General features: G+C 43.4%; 1 protein-coding gene across 5 annotated transcripts in view; it reads right to left on the bottom strand.

Annotated features, from left to right (window-relative positions):
* The window catches only part of tex2 (testis expressed 2), a 28,782-nt gene extending 2,535 nt beyond the window's left edge, over nt 1-26,247 (bottom strand). Inside the window, exons 1-12 of one of the 5 annotated variants that reach the window (XM_056400676.1) lie at nt 25,579-26,246; nt 24,169-24,257; nt 10,948-12,727; nt 9,094-9,294; nt 7,504-7,867; nt 6,467-6,756; nt 5,554-5,697; nt 5,312-5,411; nt 2,407-2,527; nt 1,665-1,787; nt 1,161-1,370; nt 215-335 (exon numbers count right to left, since the gene is read on the bottom strand). In XM_056400676.1, the coding sequence (XP_056256651.1) occupies nt 215-335; nt 1,161-1,370; nt 1,665-1,787; nt 2,407-2,527; nt 5,312-5,411; nt 5,554-5,697; nt 6,467-6,756; nt 7,504-7,867; nt 9,094-9,294; nt 10,948-12,702 (3,429 nt within the window). In that variant the 5' untranslated portion in view covers nt 12,703-12,727; nt 24,169-24,257; nt 25,579-26,246. Of the gene's footprint in view, nt 1-214; nt 336-1,160; nt 1,371-1,664; nt 1,788-2,406; nt 2,528-5,311; nt 5,412-5,553; nt 5,698-6,466; nt 6,757-7,503; nt 7,868-9,093; nt 9,295-10,947; nt 12,728-19,047; nt 19,209-24,168; nt 24,258-25,578 lie in introns of those variants that run through there. The other 4 variants (XM_056400675.1, XM_056400680.1, XM_056400677.1 and 1 more) reach the window with 4 other exon arrangements.

Genomic DNA, 26,247 nt, shown 5'->3' with positions numbered 1-26,247 from the left:
AGTCCTCTTTTATAACCTAAATTCTAACCCCTAAAACATCTGGGGGAGAGAGTCTTTGTCCTTGAGTAAACCCTCTGCCTCTTTTTTGTCAGGCCAATCCAAGTTTTCTGAAGTGTAATTCGGGATATGACATTAAATTATATTGACCATGTAAATAAATTGTATTCCTGACTAAACATTAGCATGCAGAGTTTCCTATTTTTCCTCAGTGTACCTGGAACTCCTGGTCCAGTTTCTTCTCAATCCACTCAGTCACGTGACCTAGAGTGACCTCCCTCTCACCGAGTTTAGGTCGCGCTTTCAGCTCCAGGTGAGGCGGACTCCGGAAACCATACCTGACAGCCAAGGGGGAAAAATTAGTGGTAAAAGTTATATTATCTCATACCAGCTGAATCCCAGTTCCGAGATGAAAACATAAAAAGTTCTGACATGAAAACAAGCAACTGGGTGTGGTTCTGCTTTTCCTAAATTTAATACATTTTACCTTTTTTCAACACAATTCATTTTGTTGAGGAAACGTACACCATGATAAGAGATCACAATGATGCTGTAGATCAGTGGTTTGCCAGCCTTTTTAAAAGGAGACAGAGTCTGAACCTCCAGAACAAGCTAAGGCTCCAAGGTGTACATGAGTCATAAGCAGTTCAGCCAAAGACTGATATTTTTCCTTCTTGGATTTTTTTAATTTGAGGGATTTTTAAAGGCATAAGGATGGGAAAGTATTCAGTATTCACAAGAAAAAAGTTAGGAAAAATCTGAAAAATATACATGTTGTTTAACAGAAATATGGTTTATATATTATACATTATATAATATTTTTTTTTTCTTTTTTTTATCATCTCAACCAAGGACCCTTCACGGGTCCTGAAATGTGGCTGACATGCTGTATATGGTTTAATATTTCAGCTCACAGTGTGTATTTAAGCTCTTAATATTCTACATCCTTAATGAGAATACATACATTGGTGCCCTCATTTTTTTTTTTAAATGTTAAGTATATTTAGTTCAGTGGTGATTAAACATTTTTATTCTTTCATTTCATGCATGTCTGAATTTGCCCAGCAGGGGGTGCAGTGTTATATTCTAAATCCAGGATTCCCATGCATAGGCTGACTACATCCTACAGTCTTCACTGTACTCCTCCCTGGAAGTGAACGCACCATATCCTGTCCGTGGGGGGTGGTGGGATGTTGACAGCGAGTGTCCCGCGGCACTCTTGCACCTCCACGGTGAGGAGCAGGGGTGTGTTGGACACCTCCTCCATCTTCTTCTTGATGAACTCTGTCTCTGTGGCTTTCTGGAAGTACTTCGACTTGGCAATCTTGTCCACAAAGCGCATGATCTTGCTGGGCCTGTGGCCTCCCACATAGCTACGTGAGCAGAAGATGGAAACGGAGGAGGAGAGGAGGCAACGAGTGAGTCAGGTTCATAATTTATTCATAACAGCATCTCTTGCTACTTAGCACCCACGATGGATGGGAGTGACCGGGTGTTACATTAAGTCAGCAGCAAGCTTTCAAACATGTGGGTCTGAGTGGGTGGGTAGGCAGGTGGGTGGACTGAAAGGGCAGAACATTCTACCTCAGCATATCATTGTGAATTTGTTGCTGCCCATTTTCAATTCAGCTACATGCTGATGTTGTTGTAAAGAGACAGTGGCTCACCCCTCGCCTCCAGGCAGAATGGGTTTGTCACTGAGGAGTTCTGGGGGATCCTCCTCATCCGATGAGCCCGCACTGGATGACTCCTCATCGCTGTCTGCCAGACAGTATGTCCGTGGCCTGGGCCTGTTACACACACATAAACGCACTCACTGTTGCAAAGTCAGGCCTTAATGGCTTTGCACAGAACCATTAGCAATCGAAACCAATTCCTATTAAATGTATCCCTACTGATATGAATCACAGAAAATTAATCTCCACTGACTCACACAAGAAAAGACACTAATCCAAAACAAAATGTGTTGTTTCAGTGACAGACATCTGTGGGCATCTATTCCCAAACTCACCAGTCATTGGACAAATCCACAGTGGTAAGCGTCCAGAGAGAGGATAAGTATATAAAGGGAAAGGAGGAAGAAACAACAGAAAAAACGATAGGAATTGTGAAAAAACAGATGTGACAACTAATATGGCTCTAAATACAAATCTACCCAATTAGCTTTGAGCTGTTTTGTTTAGCCAAACAAACCCCACTAATCCTTCAAACTTCTTATTTTGGCCCCATCACTGAGAATTGTTCAGTCTTATAAGACAACAACAAAATCATATACAGATGGGTAAGGACAAGATGTGAAGGATCACTTTCAAAAGTCTGGAAGACATTTTTAATAATCAGTCTCAGTTTCATGAGCTTCATTATAAACTTTAAAGGAAGAAATTACTAAATGTAATGTGAAAGCCTCACCACTCTTTCCCGTGCTCCCCGAGCCCCTCGCCCTCCTTTCCCAGGCGGGCCAGGTTCATCTTGGTCTCTAGTGTCATGAGGAAGGAGCCTGTGTAGGAGATCTCCAGGTCAAACCACAGACCTGGACAGAAAAATGAGAGAGATGACAGAGACAGAGTTTCACGGTTAAAATCATGCTTCTGTCACACCCCCCCAGACTCTGAACGCTATTCCATCGAATAAACAAGGATCTCCTGCCTGCTGTGTAACTGCTGTGAGGTCGCCTGCAGAGCTGCCAGGAAGAAGACCTATCCTCTAGCAAACACTGAAAAGGTCATCATGCGCTAGAGCAGCAGGGCCTCTCTATTGGCCTACATCATAAGGCTACTTCCTGTTTACACATCACACTTCTCGAGAAGCGACTGGAGAATTATTTGGAATTCGATCCCCCTGCTGTTTGCTCGATAAATCCTAACCTCAACAACTGATGAATGTTGATTATCATTCCTCTGCCTCGCTCCTTCCTCCTCTTTATTTTCCACTCTCCATAAATGCTCATTGATTTGTATGTGTGTGGCAGGCAGCAGTGTCAAAGAGAAGCTAAATGACATTAAGGCATTCAGTCAGAACGCGTTAGACACTGTCTCATTGTCTCTGTCTAGAACTAGACACACAGATGGGAGACACAGTCTGGAGTGTCTAATCAATTTTCGAGGAGTCAACATATCAACACCCACTGACATAGGCATGTGTATGCTTTTACATAGAACTGGGAAATATAACTACAACAGCAATATTATTATTAGACAAGCCTTGAATGTAGGTTATTGTCATATTTTATATCCATATATAACTTATATGTTGTTTTTTCCCTGAAGGGAAATGAAGTGAAGCGACTTCATGGAACCTGCTTGACCATCATAACACATTAATTGATTTTTAGCCACACTAACGGCGGGGCTCTATGGATGGCAATGTCATCTGGTCGGTCCATCACTTTGATCCAGGCTGAAATATCTCTACAACAACTGAATGTATTGGCATTGTACAGATGTTCATGATCCGGGGAGCATGAATCGCTCTGACGTTGGTGAGCCCCTGTCTTTTCTTGCAGCCACACCATGGTTTACATTTTTGTATGAAACGTTGGACGGACTGCCATGTAATTTGGTACAGGTATTTGTGATGCCCAGAGGATGAATCTGAACGACTTTGGAGACTAACACCAAAAACAGGTTGACATTTGTGGTTCAGTGCGAAATGTCTCGACAACTGTTGGATGGATTATGATGCAATTAGGCGCAGGCATCGTGAACACCGTCATCAAGTCAGTGTTCATGACCAAATACCTGTAAAACTAATGACATTCCCAGCAGCCTCAGCTGTGCTTTGTGCTAAACTAAGATGTTAATAGTGGTACTAGTAAACAGTGATGAAAATGCTGATGGTGTGCTATGCAGGAATGACAACCGGTACTATACATACTATAAATATTTTTAATCAACACTACATACAGTATAATATTAAATCTCACTAATGACTTTACATGATTATATTTCTGCTTAGACCCTCCTCACATAAATAAACTATGTAAGACTGCCACACACATTTCTCAACATTTTCTTGCTCACAACATGATAAACCCTTCTGATATAACTTGCCAAAGACTACCCTCTGGCTATACAACAGACGCGGTGGTGAAGTAAATGTACTAGATCAAAAACACAAACACTAATATCATCCAAACCTATTTTATGTCCAGTCTCATCAATAGTCTCTTAGAATTGATAGTCACACTAAAACATGGTCACATTATCAATATCGAGACACAGGCTCAAAAATAATAGTAGCTTTAGTGGCTCATGGAGCACAGTATAAACATTGTAAATAATGTCTTCCCAATGTAAAAGAGTGAAGAGGGACTCCCACTTCCTTCTTATCATCATCTCAAGAGAAAAGAAATATTAAGATATGAAATGAAAGCACTGGAGCACTTGCATCCTGTCTGGTTGATGCAGGTTTACAGTGCAGCACTTCCAGAGATGTCATTCCCTCAGGAATAATTATATGCTGGGATCAACTGATGATGCTTTGTGAGTCTATATCTGTGGGTGTGTAGGTTCAGACAGAACACATTAATGAGCATTGCAGACTCAGCCATGAAATTTGGCTGACAGAAGAATGACTCATGACTGGCTCCTACAGCTGAACAGTAACAGGTATAATGTTGCCAACGCTCTTACATCCTTAAATGCAAGCTCAAAGTAGACAAAGCCATCTTTGGACAAAGATTAGGGAAGAACTGTATGAATTTGGCAACCTGTTCATCACAGCCATAGTCATTTAGAAAACAAATAGCAAGCTAGAAACAAATACCACACCTCCCACAACCTGTCCCCCGTCTCTCACCCTTCCTAAGCTTCTCTCATTTTTCTACCCCAACCAGCCATCTTGGTAGGAATTAATATGCTCCACTTCTCTGTATTGTCTCTGTACGTCTCATCAGTCGCTTTGCAGGGTGAGCCAGTGTCTCAGTAATGGATGAGGGGGACCCAAGACGTGAAGTTTAATTAGTGTGGCTTAATAGAGCGAGGCACGCAGAGGGGCTAGACTCCAGAGGAGAGAGGGGGACAGAGTTGGAGGGGGGGGGGTGTCTTAATCCAGAGAGAAGGAGAGCAAAGCAAGGGGAAGATGGAGATATGGTAGGAAAGTGAGAAGAAGGAGATGGATGGACTGAGGCGCAAAGAAATGTTAAAGCATGTGTTTCTACTGTGTCACAAAGGCAGGAGGGAGAACTTACAAACAGCTTAGCTTATAATGAAGGATGGAGGAAAGCAGAACAAGAGGAAAAATAACACATTTCTATTGCACACCACCCGGAACACTGTGAAAAGCACGACATACCTAGTGTAGTTTCTCTTCCTACCTTGGTGGTCCACAGAGGGTTTGGAGGCATGGAGGATCTTAGGGATGGAAAAGCCCATGTCTAGCTCCGTCAAAGTCAGCTCATTCATTACATATGGCAGCTGAAACACAGAACACAGTTTAAAAAAACACTTGGACTGGACTTGGACATGAACACAGCAACAACAGAGACACATTGTCTCTTGAATTGATCACATTGGAACACTGCAGACGTACAGTATATCTGTGCAAACTCGTACCCACCCTGATTTTACTGAGCTTCATTTGGATCTTTTTGGAGACTACTTTGGCCCAGTACTTCTCTCCCAGGAAGTCCCAGAATATTCTCCCCAGAAAAGCATTGACCCAGGCCTCAGGCTCCATGGTCTCCTCGGAACTTCTGCGTAACTGAAGGAGACACATACAGGTGGGCAGTGTAGCTTTACTTTTCTTGAGATAAAATTGAGCGAAAAGGTTTAGGTCATAGATAATAAAAGTCTACATCAAGCTTGGGTTTCATCTAGGCCCTGTCTATTTCCATGGCTGGATTAATCTGTTAGAGGGGCACAGGGCACCTTTTGACCCTCCAACTTACAAATTCATTTGTGAGTATGCCCAACATGAGTACAATGAAAACTTATTTATGAAAGCCGATTTTGACAGAGGGTCGAACTGAGACCTTTGGAAACGATGACGTAGACACCCACGGTCGCTTCCTGATTGGGTCTTATCAGCCTCGACTACCAGTGGAGAATACAACACGGACAATGAAATACAAGTGTTACTGACGTTGTTGTCTTTGCTAACAGCTGTTGAGGAGTTAACTTCTGCATTTTAACACTACAACTATTGTTGCTGTTCCTCCTTTGTAGTATTTTTTGCAACTAATCAACTGCAGAGTAGAAAATCTGCTTCGTCTTTACACCGGCTTGCGCATGCCCAGTGTTCCTCATTACTCAGGTAAATATGCTTTTTCAGGTGGTAGCCTGGACGGAGATCGTTTCCGATGCAGAGCTAAAACGGTCGCCTGGACAGAGATCGTTTTAAAAACATAGTAATGTGGACATAGTCTAAGACAATGCTGGAACTGATGTAGTTTCCCTAAAAGCCTGAAGGTCTGGAGCTCCATGGCAGTTGCTCGTTGTATGTACCTTTCATGTATCCCTATGTCTCATACCTTTTTGGTAGTTTTGGGGCTGCTCTCAGGACTGTTCCCAGGGCTGTCGGTGGCAGTTGGGCTTCTCGGCTGTACTTGGGGGTTGACATATTTGGCCATGTAGACGTTATAGTCCAACAGCATCTTCTGCTTCATGCCTGCAGTAGAGCCATAGGAGACAGAAGAGGAGGCATCTCTGTGACGAGACTGCGAGAGCTCCTCCATGCTTCCCCGGCTGCTGCTCCTGCTGTCAGCCTCCAGGCCTCCACCAGATTGGGTGCTGCTACTGCGGCTGTGCGAGGGCAGGAAGGCTAAAAGTGTTGCATGGGTGGGGGGTGGGGGGGGCAGGATGGGAAGAGTCCGGGGAGGTGAATGTGATAAAATTATGCATCAACATTTTCAGTGATTGATTTTGCAATCAATGCATCATATTTCACATACATAATGCATGCTCAACACTTTGCGTAGCCTTGTATAGTTAGCGTCTATTTTGTATTCATTTCTCACAACATGCTGCAACACTGAATCAGTATGCTTTCCACCAGATGACACACTGCATCCGCTCTGTGACTCACATTAGCACTGAAATAGTCGTTTTGAAAAATAATTGCTATGTATATCCATAAAAAAAAAAAAAAAAAAGGCCTGATGCTTAAATAATCTTTCCAGTAATCCTGTTCACCCTGCACTGCCTTTATCACTCGACCCACACAGTGCTAGTGTTTCCCTTTGAATTGGGCCTTATCCTTGCAGGCTTATATTCCACAGTGGAGACCACTGCTATAATATGCTGCTTCTCTGTGCATGTAATCCTGCTGACCCATTCACACTCATCTGTTCGCTCAGTTCAGGGGATTGGCAGTCCCTAAGCTGAGGCTTATGCACAGATCTGATGGCTATGCAGTTACATACTCAAGAGAATGGGTATTCTGACCGTGGAGAGCGATGTGTGTCTGTGGAAATACAGTATGTGTGCGGAGAGAGGGTGAGCAAGACAGATACACCCATATACTGTGCATAGTTGTGCGATACAGTATATAGCTTAGTCAGAAACTCACCACTCTTGCAGATGCCAGACAGGCTGCCACCTCTCCCTTCTGACTTCATTCGGGAAGCTAGAAGTAATCTCCGGAACCACTCCTCCTTTTCCCGACCCGTCCTCCCAAACAGGTAGATTGTCAGATCCCCTCCTCCAGAGGCTGGTCTTTTGGGTTCCTCTGCCGATGCGGATCCTTCAGCTTTCTCACCTTTGTCCATTCGTTCTAGCTTCTCGCCCTGCCCTGTTAATTTGTCCTCCGTAGCTTCGGGCCTCTCTCCCTGGGCCTTGGACATGAAATCCTCCTGCTTGGCCAACTCAATGCAAATAGGGTATTTTTTATTCCAAACTCTCTTCCTAGCCAAGCTCTGGGGCATCAGGTAGATCTGTAGGGGCATATAGACCGAACGCATTCAATCAAACACATAAAAATGATCATATTATAGTGTTTTGTTGTTGTATTTTATAGGTTAGTAATATGTTGATATTTAAATGAGAGAAAAAAAATGTTGTGTGAGTCTAACAGGAACACTTTGTAGGGCACACTGAAACTATAAATACAACGTGGCAGACATGCCCCAGGGGCCTGAAGTGGCAGCAACTGAGGGCTTGAAAATTTCTATAAAAAATAAAGCCAAATATAAATCCAAAAAAAAAACCAATGCAGGCAATGTGCAGATGACTCATCTATTATGTATTTATATTTATTTAACCCAGAGCTCCATTTGTCTTTGACCAGCAATGTGAGAATATGTCTTTTGTTTTGTTCATGATGAAAGCAGTTAGCATTTACCATTGTTCAGTGTTGTGCTGTAGGTTGTAACAGTACGCCCAATCTGGTTTACATCTCTGACACGGATATTAGCTTTTCTAAAATATAAGCATTGCATGGTTGCTGTGTTAGCTGTTGGTTGTAGCCACGTGGCTCTATAGGTATCGGATCTCAGAATGGTTAAAACAATCAGACCTTGACTTTAAGCAGAAAAATGCATGTTCAAGGGCACCTCATGTGTATCTGAAAAAATATAATCCAGGTTCTATAAATGCAGATAACATTCAAGACAGATAAAACATCCACCATAATGATGGAGAAATGGCACTTTAGGGATCCATTCAGTTCCAGTGAAAGGACACCAGGGTAGTTTCATGATGACCACAACCACAATGACCCCTTTGCTCCATGATACACTGACATGAGAAACTCTTAAGGCAGGGCAGCTGCCTTCAAATATGCAAAAGCATCGAGTCAGCACATCAATACACAGGACACACAGCTGTGTGTACAGGGTTAGTGACCTGTGATATTCACTCCATGTTTACACACAGTATGTGACTGTGAAAATAAGTGGCTTTGTCACAGAGCATGACTTATTAGCGAGCATGCACAAAGGCAAAGGCAAATGTGAGGGGATATGTGCATGATGTCACTCTCTGTTAAGCTTATCATCAAGCAGACAATTACACTGGGGAGCCAGGAGAAACACACACACACATACACACATTTAACACATTAATATCCCCCCATCTCTTCCACCGACTCATATTTCACAGGCAAAACGCAATTTTAGTATCTCTCCTTCATTTTTCATAACACACCCAAAAGCCAACGCACCTTGCTGTCGGTCAGGTCATAAATCTTCTGGCTGATGTAGGTGACGTCGGGTTTAGGCTCGTTGTGTGCGGCGCGGCGGGAGATGTTCCGGTTGGGCTTGGACAGTCGCAGGACGGAGCCCTCCAGCCGGACGTAAACAGAGTGGGTCAAGGTGGCGTGGTACATCTCTGGATCGTAGCTGTGGATCTCATTCATCCAGCCCTGGGAAGGGAGGGAGGGAAAGAGTTTTCATTGATACTGGATTTAAATATTTGTGGTCACAGCACACACACACACACACACACATACACACATCAGACTCACTGTCAAACACGAAAGATTTGGTGGTACTACAGGAACTGTATGGTCGTCTTGTTACTTGATGTTGTTGTTTATACTGTATGATGCTTGTTTTGTTATTTAATAACACTGGTATATTCACCAATGTACCAAAATTTTATTCCTTAGACGTTCTTTTTGAACTCATGTTGCGTGTTGTGACCTTCAGGTGGATTCTGGTCACTGCTGGTAAAAAGAACTGATGGTGAAACTTCAACAGCAACAGTCCATTTGCCTTCAACTTACTGTTCTTAAAACATTAAAAAACACGTAGGATAACAGCCGTTTTCTCTGTGCACCACGGACATCAATAAACATGACTCCTTGCAGTATTTCCGAGAAGCATGATGTTAAATCACATACCGTTCATTTAAAAACAAAACTTTCTCTCAGGGACACAGTGCCACAAAGTTCACTCATACGACGCAAACATAAGACAAAGTGGGGCGTCTGACAGCTGGATACTCTGTTGATCCTCAAAGGAGAATGAGCATGAAGAGGAAGATAAAGAGGAAATCTTTCTACCCTGCACTAGTGTGCTCCGGGGTCTGTCGTTCATATGTGTATATCATGTTCTCTGCACCACCGCAGAGCTTCTCTTTTGGAACAGCTGTGCCCTCTAGCCATAAAGATCTCCTGTGCAGCAATAGCTTGGTGCCCACAAAGGCAAACACACACACACACACACACACACACACACACACACACACACACACACACACACACACTCTAACTATACATGCTTGCATAACTCCCTCAAACTGCTAAACATTCCTCTTCTGGAAGAGTTTCTACAGCAACCAGAGAGGTTAACTGAGAACAGGAGCCAAATGTGATGGTGCTCTCGTTCCATAGTTTGGTTCAAAAAAAAAAAAAAAAAACTGTGAACATCACGGGAGAAAAAGTGTAATATAACCTCAATATGTTGCTGCTGGTCCCCATGAGGTTGTATAGAGTTTAATTCTCATCCGAACTCCTACTTCATCAGTCCCAAAGGATGCTCTGTGAGCAGAGCCAATTCAATTGTAACAACAAGGGAAATTTCAGCGCCTGGCTAGTGTGAAAAGATGTTAAAATGATAGAAATAAGAACATATAGTCTAAAGATACAAAAGAAAAGCTCTTTGGCAGACAACAACTACAATTTAGCTTATTTTTGAGGTTAAATAAACATAGATTTTCAGAAATGTTGCACAAAATTGCATCCTCGTCCTCCTTAGAATGGTTTATCCAAGGCTTGGTAAGATGAATGCAGTGCAGTAGCCATATATCTTGACCATGCATTCATCTACACGTGTAAAACCTGCAAGGTCAAGTTATCTTGACTTTTGGCTGTATAGAACCATGTTTTTCTTACACGTTTGCATTCAAATCTGTGACCATCCTGTAAATGTGTGCAAAGCATGTAGCTTGAATATACTAGACCTTAGATGTTTTGGAGAACAAGATCCATAAGTTTAAAATGAGTTAAGAAAAATAACTTTTATTTCTAAAGCTATTAGGCAACAGTCACAAACTTGGCCGTGATTTGTCTCACCTTGAATATTCCTGGTTCTTTTATATCCAATTGGGCCACATTCCAGGCCCCTATCCTTCCCCTCCCTCGTCTCGTGCCTGATGAGGAGCGTCGAGGAGAGGACAGCCAGAGGACCAGCAAGGCCAACATGAACCCAGCTGCTATCCCATGCGCCACTGCACACACACTGGGCGGCACTGGAAGGACTAAGTACCAGTACACCAACTGTGTTAAGAAGACGAGGGCAGTCACAGGCACAGTGTCCACCTCCTCCTCCACTTTCTCCTCTTCCTCCGTATCGAGTTCACTACACACACCAGTGCTGCCAGTATGGGGCTGCCGGGACCCGGGACGATCCCCATCCGGTGTCTCCGTGTCAGTACATAAATCAAAGTCTTCACTGTACAGCTCACAGAAGTCCTCGTCTTCCTGTCGAGCTACCAGGGCTGACATGGAGCATCGGCCCAGAGTTAGAGACGGAGACTTGTGGAAAGTGGAAGAGGAGGCCTGGGCGAGGGCTGGAGCCGGTGCCATTGATGGGAAGGAGAAAAAAACAGAGTCTGGGCCTTTGCCCGTGGGTGTTTCTTCTTCTTCATCCCCTTCTGGCCCTTCCTCCTCTTTGATGCTGTAGTTGTTGTTACCTTCTGCATGTCCGTTTACCGCCGCCACTCCGCTGAGCTCTGACGCACTGGAGGACAGCGATTTGGCGCGATGAGCGGCGCTTCCACCCGCTCCCGCACCGGACTCATCTCCCATGATCTTACTAAAAAGCTGCAGGGGATCCGACATCACCTCCGACAGCCGCCGCCTGGTGTCTTCTATCTTGGCCTCCACTTCTTGCACCTTGAAGAAAGACCTACCATCTGGGGACATGATGGGGGAAGAAGGGGCTGTTTTGGAGTCTCCGCCTGCTTGAGTGACAATGACGGGGCTGGAGGATAAACGAGGCTGGGAAAACTGCTTGAAGAGCTGCATGTTGCGAGGCGGAGGCCGATGGGATGGCTGTGTTTGCTGCTGCTGCTGATGAATATAATGATGAAGAGGCCCTTCCTGATGTTCGGCCTTTGATGTGTCTGTGGACAGAGACTTAACAAAAGATTTCATTAAGTGTCGGTGGCGTGCATGAGATGGTGCAACAGTGGTGGGGGCAGGTGTGGATTCTCGAGATTCAACGTCATTGGACAGAGACCTGACCAGGCTGAGAAAAGGCTTGGAGGACGACAGCGCTGCAGACTTACAAGGGGAGGATGAGGTGGAGCTTGTGGATGGAGGATTAGCTGTGGGTCGGTCAGAGGGCCAGGAGAAGCTGGCAGGTGGGCTGGAGCTCAGGTGGGAGTGGGCGGAGGTGGGAATAATAGTCATGGCTGCAGACAGTGTGTATGGGTGAGGGTCTGAGGGTTGCACGGGCAGAGTGGTGGATGAAATAGGGAGCACAGCAGCTCCAGAGAGCGCCTCCACTCCTGCCGATTCAAACAGCAGCTCCTCCTTTGCCTCCAAGCCCGTGGCGACAGACTGGTCGTCTGCCCCTGAAGCTTCTACACCTTGAAGTCCATCTGCACCATCTAGCACTGATTTATCTCCAACAGGTAATCCATAAAGCTCCTCTTCCTCATCGTCTTCCTCCTTCCCCAGTGCAGAGAAGTGGATGGTGATGGTGTCGCGAGAGAGGGAGCGCTGCACCTGCAGCTTGGGTCCGGGGGCGTGACGAGGGGGAGGAGTGTCAGCATGCTGGCCACTTCCCTTACTGCTGCTGCTGCTGCTGCCCTGACTGCTCATCACCACCCTGCACAGGGCTCACAGCCTGCAAGAGACACACGGAGACAGAAGCAATTCTCTGTTAATAACAACAAAAACAATGAAACATTGGTACAAAACATCAGTGCAAGGAAGGAGGATGAGAAACACACAGACACACAGACACACACACACAGACACACACACACAGACACACACACAGACACACACACACAGACACACACACACACACACACACACACACACACACACACACACACACACACACACACACACACACACACACACACACACACACACACACACATTACAAAGGACAGACAAGAACACTCTTGTAGCTCTCTATTCATCCTAATGTGAGCAGGCTGGACAGGTATGTCCATGCTCCCCGATCCATTAGCCCTTATTACCCAAAGCTATAGCTGTCAGACTGAGTCGCTCTCAGACCTGGCCTCTCTCTGTCTTACTTTACCCCACTCACTCCTTCTCCCCCCACTATGGCAACATGATTAATGAGTTATTTCAGAACATACAAGGCTTGAGGAGAAAGGCCATCAACATTTCAGCTTCAGTTGTTAACTCCATTCTCCACCGGGGGCAGACTGCAGCTGACTAAATGCTGTGAGGTGGTGAATGAGAGAGAGAGAGAGAGAGAGAGAGAGAGGCTGCTTTGTTGACCAGAGGATGAAAAATCATCCTTATTGGTTGGAAAATTCATGATTTTGATTCTTTTAAATTCGAACTTAAACCAGCTTTCATCGATTTTTTTCGGCCACTCGGGGGCTGAAAATACATCACTGACATATTATCACCACATATCAAGTTGATATGGCCAACGTGTTAGCAGACAGTTATTTATTTACACATCCAGCAGACGCAGAGCAATGTTACCATTCATCTGGAGGCATGGTGTTGGCTATAGGTTAAATACAAGTCAAATATTCACTTTTAATTTTACCTCTGTTTTGGAAACACGACTGAATCAGTCAGTAAAGTTGTAGGCAATTAAACTAAAACAATGGGCTGAAAGATGCTTTAATGCTCTGTAAAGGTGAGTAGAGTCTGGTGATCATTCCTGAGGGTTTATGGTTACCAGCGACGCCCTTCCCATTACACATAATAATTTTAACCCATCGTTTATATAAAGAATATTTAAAACGACGTGATTAAAATGGGTTGAGAACTTGTGAAAGATAAATAATTAAAAATAATATCAAAATGTGCAGCTGCCATGTTGTGTTATTTCTGAGCTATAAGAGATCATAAAAAACACAAACATATACATAAATAGCAACAAACACCCCCCCCCCCCAGCATAACAATATGCAGGAGATAATCACACAACAAAGTAGCAGTTCAGCTCCAGTGACCACAAGAACAAGGCGTCTACTGTATAGTCCCAACACAGCAGAACCAAAGTCATTCATCATGCAGTGATTTCAGTGAATGTTATTATTATTCTGCCTGTTTATTTTTCCATATCGCATAGAGTTGTTCATCCCTGGTTAGCACTATCAAACAGACGTAGCACACACACAAACATGCCGTTTGCACACAAAGTCTCCTTGGCTTTTTCAGGCTTTCAGCAGGTTGATTAAAACGGCCTGTAATGGAAGAAGGGGGGGACGGAGGAAAACAACAAAAGCAGTTAGCTTGTGTGATTGCCTGCATTTCTGAGAAAGCCTCAGCGCCCCTTGGGGCTCTCCGGTTGGCATTGCATCTCCAGAGATTGTATTAGCTGGGATGGAATAACAGAGCATTTGACTTTCGCAGGCAGCCGTTCACTTGGCTGTGCTACGATGGGTTTTGTTTGTGTTATTTGTCGAATGTGTTGCTTCTGCCACGACTGTGCAAGGGGCACAGCACAACAAATAAAAACAAGGAGAAGAAGAAAGAGAGACAGGGAAAAGAGCAACAAAAAGAAGAAAGATGAGGAGCCACGGGGGTGTGTAGAGGCTGCAGACGACCTTTTCAGAGGCAAGCTTTTGAAGTGGAATTCACTTAAAGACAGCAGAAGAAAAACGGGGAGGAAGAGAAAGAGATGGAGAGGAGAGAGGAGGGAGGAGACAAATGAGTGGGGAGACAGAGCCATGGAGATGGAGGTGGTTGTTGTTGTCATCAAAGCCTGAAGGACGGATTAAAACACTGAGGATGTTGACAGGGTGAGCGGAGAGAAATGCTTCCAACTTTTCCAGAAGTCAGGGTTTTAGAAGGGAGCAGCCAAAAGACAAGAGAAATCAATGCAAAACCATATAACTGATGAATGAGTAACCTACTTTAAAACCATCATGTTAGTTATGTGTCCACACACATACAGAAGTGCAAAGGCTCACTGACTCACTTTAAGCTGACACAATTCCTCCTTTAAATCAGTTTGTCAACTGAAAGAAAATTAAATGGGATCTTTTTTTGGAATTGATTCATTGTTTCATTAATTTTTTTTAAGCAGAAATATTCACAAATATGAGGATTTGTACCGTTTTTTTGTCATGTATGAAAATAAATAAAATGGCTGTGTGCTGGATTGCTTGTCGGACAAATTTTAACAGATGGGGCTCTGGGACACTACTTTCTGACTTTTCAGACACTACAAAAAAAAAAAAAAAAAATCAGTCGATTAAACAAGAAAGTACTCTATAGATCATTTGTTGCAGTATTAAACTGATAATCTGTTTCCAGAATGTCTAAACTCTCTTAGATCTTTAGGCTTACATGGGGCTATGCAGACATTAAAAGCAAAAATTTTCTAGAGCCCTTTATCTTTTGTGGTAATCTTTTTTTTTTTGGCAGTGCTTATGAGCTTGACTAAAATGCATCTTGCACAATGTTTGCTGACATGCCCATAGTTTTGGTTATTTCCTCTCATCAATGCCATTAAAGGCCGTGTTTGTTTTAGCTGCTTCTAGATGAAGAGAGAAATATGTGCAGGAGAAGAGACGAGAGGAGAGGAAAGGAGGAGAGGAGAGGAGAGGAGAGGAGAGGAGAGGAAAGGAGGAGAGGTGGGAAGAGGAGAGGAGAGGAGAGGAGTGGAGTCTGGCATGGAAACAAGACTCATCCAATTAATCAAAGCAAGCAGGGCTACTCTAATCAGCTAAAGCCAGCACCATGGGAGAAGAGAGAGGAGGGGAGGGAGGTTAAAAGCAGCTCGGTGAAAGAATGATACGGGAGGGTGACCAAACAAAGAAAAGGGAAACAGGGAGCAAAGTAAACATAAGAAATTGAAGAGAAAAACAGAAAAATGGCACAGAAACGCTGTGCAGTAAATTACTTCTACATAAACCAACGTTTTAGTATTAGATATCAAAAACTGAATAAATGTCCTCACCCACAATCTAAAATCCCCCACCAGGTTCCCACCACAACATCCTGCTTCAGCCTGAAATGCACTGACACCATTAAAATATACTTGTCTCCTCATAACTGGGCACTGAGGGGGAGGGGGGGGCAACATAAGGAGCGGTGGAGAGAAGGAGGTACAGAGTAGGCCCTGAAGGAAGGACAGAGATGTGTTTATGGCCAACAGTTTGCGCCACCTTCAGCATATTGTGTCTCTCGTTTCCCAACTGAATGAACCACTGAAAACCACCAATTTTCTTTCATTTTTAAGAGCCAAGAAGCTCTTTCAGTTGATTTAACATCCCCAGCTGTGCCTCGAGAAAAAAAAAAAAAAAAAAAAAGCATTCGTTACAGTTTTTATTTTCCTCTGCTTGTTTCATTCCTCAAACCACCACAGCTGACATGCCCAGGCCTGACAGATGCTGCAGCAGATTCCATATGTGCCTACTTTTCAGTCTTTCTGTCTTTCTTTTTTTGACAGAGAATCACCTGGGCTCCCTCTCCTCGCTCTGTGCTTGATAGATGGATAGATACTTCTGGACTGTCAAAAACCCTGACAAATATCAGTCCCTGAGGAGGCATGTGGAGTGGGAGGGGTGAGTGTGTATGTGCGTTCCCTCATACCCTGTGAGAACCCACTGTCCTTATACGGCAGCAGGGAGTAGATACTGGGATGGATTTTTTTTTTTTTAGAGACTATTGTCGTTGTGAGGGTTAGAGATAGGAATGAGAGGAAGTCAGGCTGAATGTCTGCACAAGCGTAGCAGTCTTAAAGCAAAAGACTGACATTTGGGAAATATGCTTAATAACCCTCTGGTGAAGAGCTGGATGACAAGCTTGAAACGACTTTCTTTTCTGTATGGAAAATAAGAGATCACAACCACCACCCAGTTAGCTTAGCTTAGCATAGACTGGAAACAGAGGCAAACGGCTATCCTGGCTGGCTAAGAAAATTTGCTTTCTAGCATCTCTTAAATACAAAAGTAATATAACAATTGTTGTCAATTTACTGTTTTATAGACGGGACTATTTCTTGGCCAGGACCAGTTTCCAAGAAACTGTAGAGACTCCAAGAAGTTCCTGCTCCCAGCCAAGAAAAAGTTGGGGACATGACCCCCCATAAAACACTGAATAGTCTTTTTTTTTTTTTTTTACACTTCAGTTTACATACAGACTAAACAAAGAAGATATAAAGTGTTGTTTGTGAGCTTTAGAGGCGGTGGTAGGATGATTTGACAGCCTTGACAGAGGACAGACTTGACAAGACCTTTGCTGGAGGATGTTAAGTTAGCATGCCAAATTTACACAGAAAGAAGATTTAAAAAACAAAAAAAGTAAAATGAGGAAAAGAAATGAAGGCTGGCGTCAGGAGCATTGTGAGCGTTTGACAGCGTGAAAAATGGGGCAGGAGGAAAACATAGAGCAAGTCGAGTAAGAAGCCAGTCGGCGAGGCATTAAAAGGGGAGGGTGACAGCAGGAAGATAGATCGGGTGAGACAGAGCGATTGGAGATGAACACAGGATGCACAGAGAGAGAGAAAGAGGCTGATGGAGAAGTCGATTGTCACTAACAGCCCCAAGAAACACACACACACACACACACACACACACACACATAGAATCTTTAGTTTTCTGACTAACAAGTGCGCACACACTTACACATGTATGCACACAAGAAATGAGCTCCGCAGTCACATGATGCATGCAGTTGCCAGGACGGCTAGGAAGCAAACAAAACAAACTGAGGCAGAGAGATGGAGACTGATGGAGTCAGGTAATGAGCAGAGAGCACCTAGAGCATGTACAGGGAGAAAAACTGAAGAGGACACAAAGACGGAGGAGGTCGTGTCCTCCGGCACACTCCAGGTCTCAGGCAGTCACCTGACAGCAGGGAACAGGCCATAAACACACCACAAGCCCGTTTTTTTCATGCTCCACTGTTCTCTCCAGGGAACACAGGTCCCAGTCATCACCAGCACCCTGGTTACACCACAAAGTAGATATGCTGTACATTTGTACAATGGAATTCAATCAGGGACAGCGTGTTAGTCCCCTGACACCACACTGGCCACTTAAAGCACTCCCTGGAGGACAAATAGATGGAGGAATAAATGGATGTGTGCAGAGAGGAAGAAAGAAAAAAAAAGAAAGGATATAACCTCAAGGGAGATGACAGACTTTCCAGGAAAAGACAAAAAAGTGACGTAAGCACGTAAGTTATGACCATGACTGGCCTTTCCACAGTGGACACACACCAGCCAGTGCATGACAGTTGCTTTCATTATCAATCAATCTGCCAGGTTATAAAATGTGACAACCAACACATATATACACTTAAGGTCCATTTAAGGTGCATTTAAGGTGCAGTAAAACACTGTTGAGCTAGCAACTTTAATGATCAATTAAGTTGTTGCCAATCAAGTATTTTAATTTGAAAAAAAAGGTTTACGTAAAACATAATTCACAAATGTGTGCAATTTTTCCTCCAGGATTTGCTAAGATTTTATATAACAGTCCCAAATACTGTTGTAGTTAGAGGAATCACCTCTGAAAAAGAATTCTGACTGGCCTCTCATAAGAAATTATTAATATTAAAATGTAATTAATGTAATTAAAATGATTTTAAAAAAAAAATTGCAAAGAAGATATAACTTCACAGCAGGTTTTACAGACTGTTTTGAAACAGCTCTTCCAGAAGGGAACCTCCATTATATTGACAGTGAACAACACTGACTGCACTGACACTCAATATTAATGTGTGATGTGTCAATATGCCTCTTAGTCCAATATGTTTGCATAACAGCAACACACATGCACCCAAACCTCCAAATTGCACACATGAACACACACACTGTACACAGTCCCGCTCAAGCAAAGCGTGATGAGCTCCAGCAGCATCAGCGGAAACACTGAGGAGCGGTTTGATGGGGAGTATAACTGCTCTGAATCACGTAGCCCTCTCTTAAAGGAAAAGGAGGAGAGAGGATAAAACAACAATAAAACAACAGCCTGGGAGATAAAGAGCACTCACACAGCTGTGCTGGATCAAACCGGTTTTCTTCACCTCTCTCTCTCTCTCTCTCTCTCTCTAACCCAGAATCCGCTGTCAAGTCGTCAAACATCAAACCTCGCCATGGAGATGATCGGGTGGTTGCCATGCCAACGGTGAAGCTTTCATCTTGTTCTGCACTTATTCCCTGCGTCCTTTTGTTGCACAGGGCAGCTCCTCTTCACCATATAACCTGGTCTCCAAGGAGTGTGTGAAGTATTTTTTTTTTAACACAACATCCTCACTGAAGGGTTTTCAGTATGAGCGTGTGTGTGCGTGTGCGTATGTGTAGGATGTGTGGGGGCTGAACCAAAGCTAGAAAAAGAATGAAGAAACCTCAGAGAGAGAGAGAGAGAGAGAGAGAGAGAGAGAGAAGAGAGAGAGAGAGAGAGAGAGAGAGAGAGAGAGAGAGAGAGAGAGAGAGAGAGAGAGAGAGAGAGAGAGAGAGAGAGAGAGAGAGAGAGAGAGAGTTTAGATATCATTTAGCTGAATTTGGGGAACACTTACTCTAAAATGAAAGGAGGCCTGATCAATTAATAACCTTTAATTATGGTTGTCAACATCAATACACTTTCTCCTGACAACTTCAGCTGTTCACTCCAATCTTCTGTGAGCGCTGAGATTAAAAAAAAAAAAAAAAAAAAAAAAAAAAACTGCTCCTTTTCATCATTAGGGGCTGATGATTTGCTCAAGTAGCGGCGTATGGGTTTAACACTTCACTTCGATAAATAACGGATTTGCATGGGATATCGATGTCTGGTGCCGCCTAACCCGATTTGACAGTTTAGAGATCAAAAAGGTGGATGAATGCGCTGACTGAGCACACACAAACACACAGATATCCAAATACAGCTGGATTTATACAATTTATAATCTTTGTAAAAGCTGCTTGACAGCCCGCAAACAGCCGGAGGGTTTGGTATTAGTCATAATCCACCCAATTACATTATGAATGGGGGGGGGGCAGAGACAGAGGAAGACAAGAACATGTCCACTGTGAGTGTTTTCACAGACAAAGATTAATATTAGAAATGTTAGGCTTGTGTGTCCACCAAGAATAAGTGGCATATATTACTTTCAGTGTTGTTGTTTTGCAAGAGGTGTGCGAGTGCAGGGAATATAGTATGGCTGCAGTACTCATCCAAAGCCATAAAAGGAAGACAGGAAGATAACAACCTGTGGCTAATAAGAGAAGAGAAAAACAGAAGAATCTTCAATATAATATTTTAAATGAATATTCATGGATTGCTGTGTAAAGTAGCTGCAAGCCTTCGGGGCAAACTCTTTAAATAATTTTTACATTTCTGTTTGTACATCCTATTTACCCCAAGTTTTTCCTGCTAGACCCCCAGCATCAGCACTGGCTGCAAGACCGCCATCATTAGAAGATTCTAGGACACTGAAAGCAGCTCAAAATAATCTCTCTGAATCCCCCACCCCCCCACCCCATTTTTGACAGTGATGTGCCACACAATGCAGGCACCAGCACAGAGACTGAGCAGAATTAGCATATTAGTTACATGAAATTACAAAGGCTGGATTTCCAACAGGGCTTCTGCATGTGGAAACATGTAATCTTCGCTATATTTAACTTTTTTGTGTGTCTGTGATCACATAGAGTACTGTGCTGTTGGCAAGTGAGAGGCTGCAATACTTTCACGAACTGCCAGTAGCAGAAAAGCTCATTTTCTCCATCTCAAGTAGAACACCCAAGAATCAGCTATCAGACAGCAGCATCTTAGGTGGTTTGAGATAACGCTGTACACACAAGGGATTCCCACTGGAATAAGTCTTATTTATTTCCTAAAAAACTTAAATAGATGCAACAACACTGCATCCAATGTGCATGAATAGTAGTTAAAGAGGTGGGTGCAGTGTGACCAGGAGGCCTGTCCAAGCTCAGTTAGTGAGACTTTTAATACCTCAAGTGTCACCTACTGCGCAGTGTGTAGGTTTATATCACCTCAGCATGGATCATCTCTGAATCTTCTGTAGTAATAGCAGGTATTGGAGATACTGTATGACTCCAGCTGCCTCACAACAAAGGATAAGACTTGTGTTATTGTTTTTTTGTTGTTCATGTTATTCAGAAATCAATCAAAAACCAAACCCATTAGTCAGTAAGTCTGTGTCCCGATGCTTTCTGCCTTCCTCTACCCGTCTCTCTCACTCCATAGCCCATTAATTCGTAGTGAAGCCTCTACAGAAGGGGGCACAAAAATGTTTTTGTTTTGTTTTTGAAAAAGGGTTATGTAGTTTCCTTAAACAGCTGGGCGTTGTAGTTTTCTTTTTAGCAAATGTTACTCAAACAGGAGTATCTGTTGGGCATCTGTTGGGGACTATTTTGAAATGCGGATTACTACGCATTTGGTGCTCTAGTGAGTATTTACAGTTGCAGGATGGGGTACGTGGCACTGAATCAAAATACACTACAGTTCCCATGTTAATTGTGAAGAAAGAACACGTCACCTTGTGCCAAGATGTAGCTCATTAATGTGATTTCAATAGCTTTAATAGTTTAGTTACACAACAAGGGAGTTCTGTAGCGCATAGGAATAAGGTATTTCACGTTTTGGTTACATGGACAATAATGTTATTTTGGTCAATTCATTGTTGGTTTGGTTTCTTTACATTGGATTTATTGACAAAAGGAAAATATAGACTATAACTAAACTCATCTTGATTGGTGAGGGTGAAATGAAAGTGTGTATCCACTACACTTAATTTGCTCTGCATTCACCTCATGCTGAGTGCAGCGTGTGCATACCAAGTGTGTATTCAGTGTGTAGGTCAAATCTCTGTGTGCAATCTAGTCAACAAAGACTTCCTCCTTTCTCTCTAACGTTAACTTCCTGTTTGGCAAGTTTGCCGCAATGAGAGGAAAGCGCCACCCATTACCCTCTGTCTTCAGTGCAGCCACAAACAGGTGTATCGTCTGCAGAGTAACTGCTTTTTCCAGCTGCAGTGAATCACTGCTCATAGGATATAGGATATATATGTGCTTTGTCAGTGTGCTTTTATTAAATTCATATCCCGGTGAATAGTTGGTCAGTGAGTTTATACACACACACACACACACACACACACACACACACACACACACACACACACACACACACAGCCATGGCAGCGTCACAAGCCATTAGCTGTGACACTTGTGGCTGCTCGTTACAGTGACAAGAGCCGATGGCTGCTCCACTGGCTGTTTCATTTAAACAGTGGGTATTGTGTGGGATACGGTGCATATGTGCAGTACATATGTGTGAACGCATTCATGCATGCATGTGTCCTTCCGCGTCAAAACAGTGCTGCGTTATCAATTATCCTGGACTCAGACCACAGACACACAGCTGTATATGGCCAGAAGTTAGTGGACACCTGAATAGAACTGTCCACAAGACTTTGGAGCTTGGCCGTATGGATTTGCTCCCATTCAGCCACAAGAGTGAGAGAGATAACTGTGGCCCTGCTCTGATGCTAGGCAGTCAGACCTTATATCTTTATGAACCTCACCTTGTACATGGGGGTAGTTGTACTGAAACAGGATTTAAGCCATGTGTGTCTACTTACTTTTAGCAATACCTCAAGTCCAGTTAGCTAATATTTATCTACTTTGCCGCAGTGGCACTTTTCATCATCTAATTATGTAATGAACTTGTTTCAACATTCGAACAAGGGAAACGTTCACGTGCACCTTTACGCCCTGTCTGGTTGAAAAAAAAAAAATTTCAAAATGAAAGTGGGACTGCAAGGCAGAATTAAATAGTGCATGATGTGACAGGATTTAAAAAACTAATTTCGATATTTATGAGGAGAAGTTGAAGGTTAACAACAATTACCTCTTTACCTCTCAGAACTCTAGCTGCTAGTTGTATTGTTCCTGCCTCTTCCTAACATATTGTCTACGTAGTCTGATTAATTCAAATTCTTCTATTCCTCCAGAATGCTTCTCCTTATTCAGAAATAAATTGTTTTATCTGGCACAGTTCTGTATTGGCTTACACCCTACGTGAGTAGGAAGAACACCCCCTGGTAAATACTATAACAAGAATGTTCTCACCGGTTCCAAATATATAAACACATGAAATTCCTCTTACTTTCTTACTCTTAACAAAATAAAGCTGCTGGTTGTAGGTGAAACTCTACCGTTAAAAGTATCACTGAGCAAAATGTTGTCACTGCAAAGCTGTAAAACTCAAACCTGTTCTGGGAATTCAGTCAGTACAACAACACAACACACACATGCAAACATATACACTGTCCTGTCCTTGACTGGCACAGCATGGATCTACAAAGGTTAACACATCACATACACTGACCCACAGTGGTTCAAACCATGAAAGGGGAACATCAGGGCCGGCTGCTGACTCAGAGATGACTCGCCAGACACCTTTAAGCTGAATTAGTTTTAACTGTGAACAAACTGTGAACTGCAGTTCAACCTGAAAATTCACCGCCTGCAGCGCGCACACATGTACACATGGTATGAACATAGACACATCCAATCACATCCACATTTTTAGCCTCAAACATACACACACAGGCACACAGCTGTTTTTTTTTTCTTTTAGTTCATATTGTTTTCATTTATTTCTTTTTTATTTGGCTTTTCAGAATAAGGGCCCTGTGACAGAGAATGAGCCATCAAGCCCCTCTTTATCCACCAACAATACCTTATTCAGATGGTTCAGCTGCCACTGTTTGCTTTCACCCTCACAGCAATTTGTCTAATTAAGCTTGAGAAAGAGTATTCCCTTTAGTCTTGCTGACACAACCCCCCTTCATCTACAAACACACCTAAGTGTTGGTATAAAAAAAACAAAACAAACATCAATCCTGCAGCATGTGTCCATGTGAAAAAGTCTACAAACAAGCGCCTTTGAGTCCTGAGCTTGAGGAAGAGAATTCGTGATGGAGACACAATTAAGGAGAGGAAAAGTGAGGTGGGGAGCAGCCGTTCAAGGCCATGGATCAATTCCAGCATTACTCCCTCCCTCACACACACACACACACACACACACACACACACACACACACACACACACACACACACACACACACACACACACACACACACACAAGGTCAAAGGAGGAGAGTCTTACCTTGAGATTTTAGTGGCATTCAATCTCCTCCTGCAACACAATCTGCACTGATACACACAGCACAGCCATGCATCATGGTCCTAACATGTCTAGGAAAACAGACACAAACATATATTTGTTTAATGGGAGAACAGAAAGTGGCAAATTCAAAACATCTCACTGACATTTGACACATTTTGTGCATCTGGTGTCAATCAGTCTACGACAAATGTCATCTACTTTCAAAACAGTGTTGCTTACATGAGGATTGACAAGATGTTTAGAGCTAGAATGATCAGTCGATTGACAGTCAATATTCTTTGATAATCAAATTAGGGTTTATTTTAGATATTACTTAAAGCAAGATGCCAAACGTGTTTTTCCATGTCATACAAAGTGAACTGAATATAATTTTGGACTGTTGGTGTGGAAAATTTTCTGACATGTCATAGACAGTTTGTTCATCAGCAGATGAATCAATAATGTAAATAATTGTTAGTTGCCACACTAAAGATGTCCAATAAAAAGGATATAAATGTTGTGAACTTGCACGTTGTGCCTGACACTTGATGTTTTGAAAGAAACTTCAGGTTACGCAAGTCAGACATAAGGGGTTTGAAAAGTAGGAACAGACCTTAGTGAGCTGGGTATGAAACAACTCTATGGTATGAAACAATACCACAGATCCAGTTCACACAAGGACACCGGGCAGAAGTGATCTGATAAGCAAAGTCTTACAGGCCTACAGTGAGCTATCCCTTGAATAAAGGAGGGATTTTGCGTAATTAAGTGACACAGAGATGAAAGTGTAAGTGACTGATGTCTTGTCTAACTGTGATGCTGTGGCCTGCTACTAAAAGGAGAATCAAGAGGGGAGGAGGAGAGAGAGAAGTGAGTCGCTAATGTCGACCTGTACAGTTCACAGCAGGCTCTGGGATAATGAGCCACAGTTGCTCCACAGATGCATCAGCCGCCCACCTAGACCGTGCCACTTCCTAGAATAAACCCATTTCACATGGCAGCTGTGAATTACCTATAACACCAGTCCACTCAAATGTAATAGACACTGTGAGGCTTGTTATTCATCTAAAACAGCCACAGAAATGTGCTTTAATGGGGAAGCTCACCACAGCACACTGGGCTACACTGTAAAACCCTGACAGCTTTATTTCATGTGGGTGCTGAAAGGGGAAGGAGACGTTTCTGCTCAAGCTTTTTTTTCTTCTGTTTATTAACCTATTCCAAAATATTTAAAGCTGTTCTTATATGTCCATCCGCCCCTTTGTCCTCAGCACATCTTGGCTTTAGCACTGCGCCGGTTAATGTCTGAGAAAACTGGACTGTAATACACCCATGGACCACACAGCTGATACCGACAGCAAACCAACAGAAAAAAAAAAAACAAACAAAAAAAAAAAAACAGAAACGCACCTTTAATCTTACCGTAGTTATCGCATCTTCATCTGCAGGCCACCGGCTCGCTCCACATCCAGCCTTTGAATCTGCGTAATGCGATGAGGATCCCTGCGTGGAGCGCTTTTATCTGCAGCCTCGAGCCTGCGGAGGGACGGAGCGCGGCGGGCAGCCGAGGAGCAGGCTGGCCTGTTCACCCCAGCGAGAGTCCGAGCAGACAGCGATACCGCGATCAAACCTGCACCCCGACTTCACGACACGAATTGCACGAGATCTGGGCGTGTACTGTTTTGGTGAATGGGTGAGATGGTTAGCGCCACACCCCCTTCCTCACCATTTAGACGGTATTTGCAGCCGAAGACGCATCCCATCGTCGGCAATCTGGTGATTCATATTTTATTGTGTTGCAGCAGGAGAGTGTGAAATGCGTCATGGCGTTGCAGTACGCCTATAAGACGCGGATTCCCACTCCACAAACAGAATTAACAAACCTGTCCCCCTTTAATAGCTGAGCAGCAACAGAAATCATCAGCAGGTGAAAACACGGTAGCTCAAACATTCCATTAATGTCCAGCCTTTTTTGGATAACGCCATGTTTTTTGATAAAACTATAAACTGCAGACCCAACCTACCCCTGGACCAGATCCACCAGGTGCTCAGTGTTTCCAATAGCCAAATTTCGTCTAG

This window comes from Seriola aureovittata, chromosome 17 (genome assembly GCF_021018895.1).
Source record: "Seriola aureovittata isolate HTS-2021-v1 ecotype China chromosome 17, ASM2101889v1, whole genome shotgun sequence".
Lineage (NCBI taxonomy): Eukaryota > Metazoa > Chordata > Actinopteri > Carangiformes > Carangidae > Seriola > Seriola aureovittata.
This window is presented reverse-complemented; position numbering and strand designations above follow the sequence as displayed.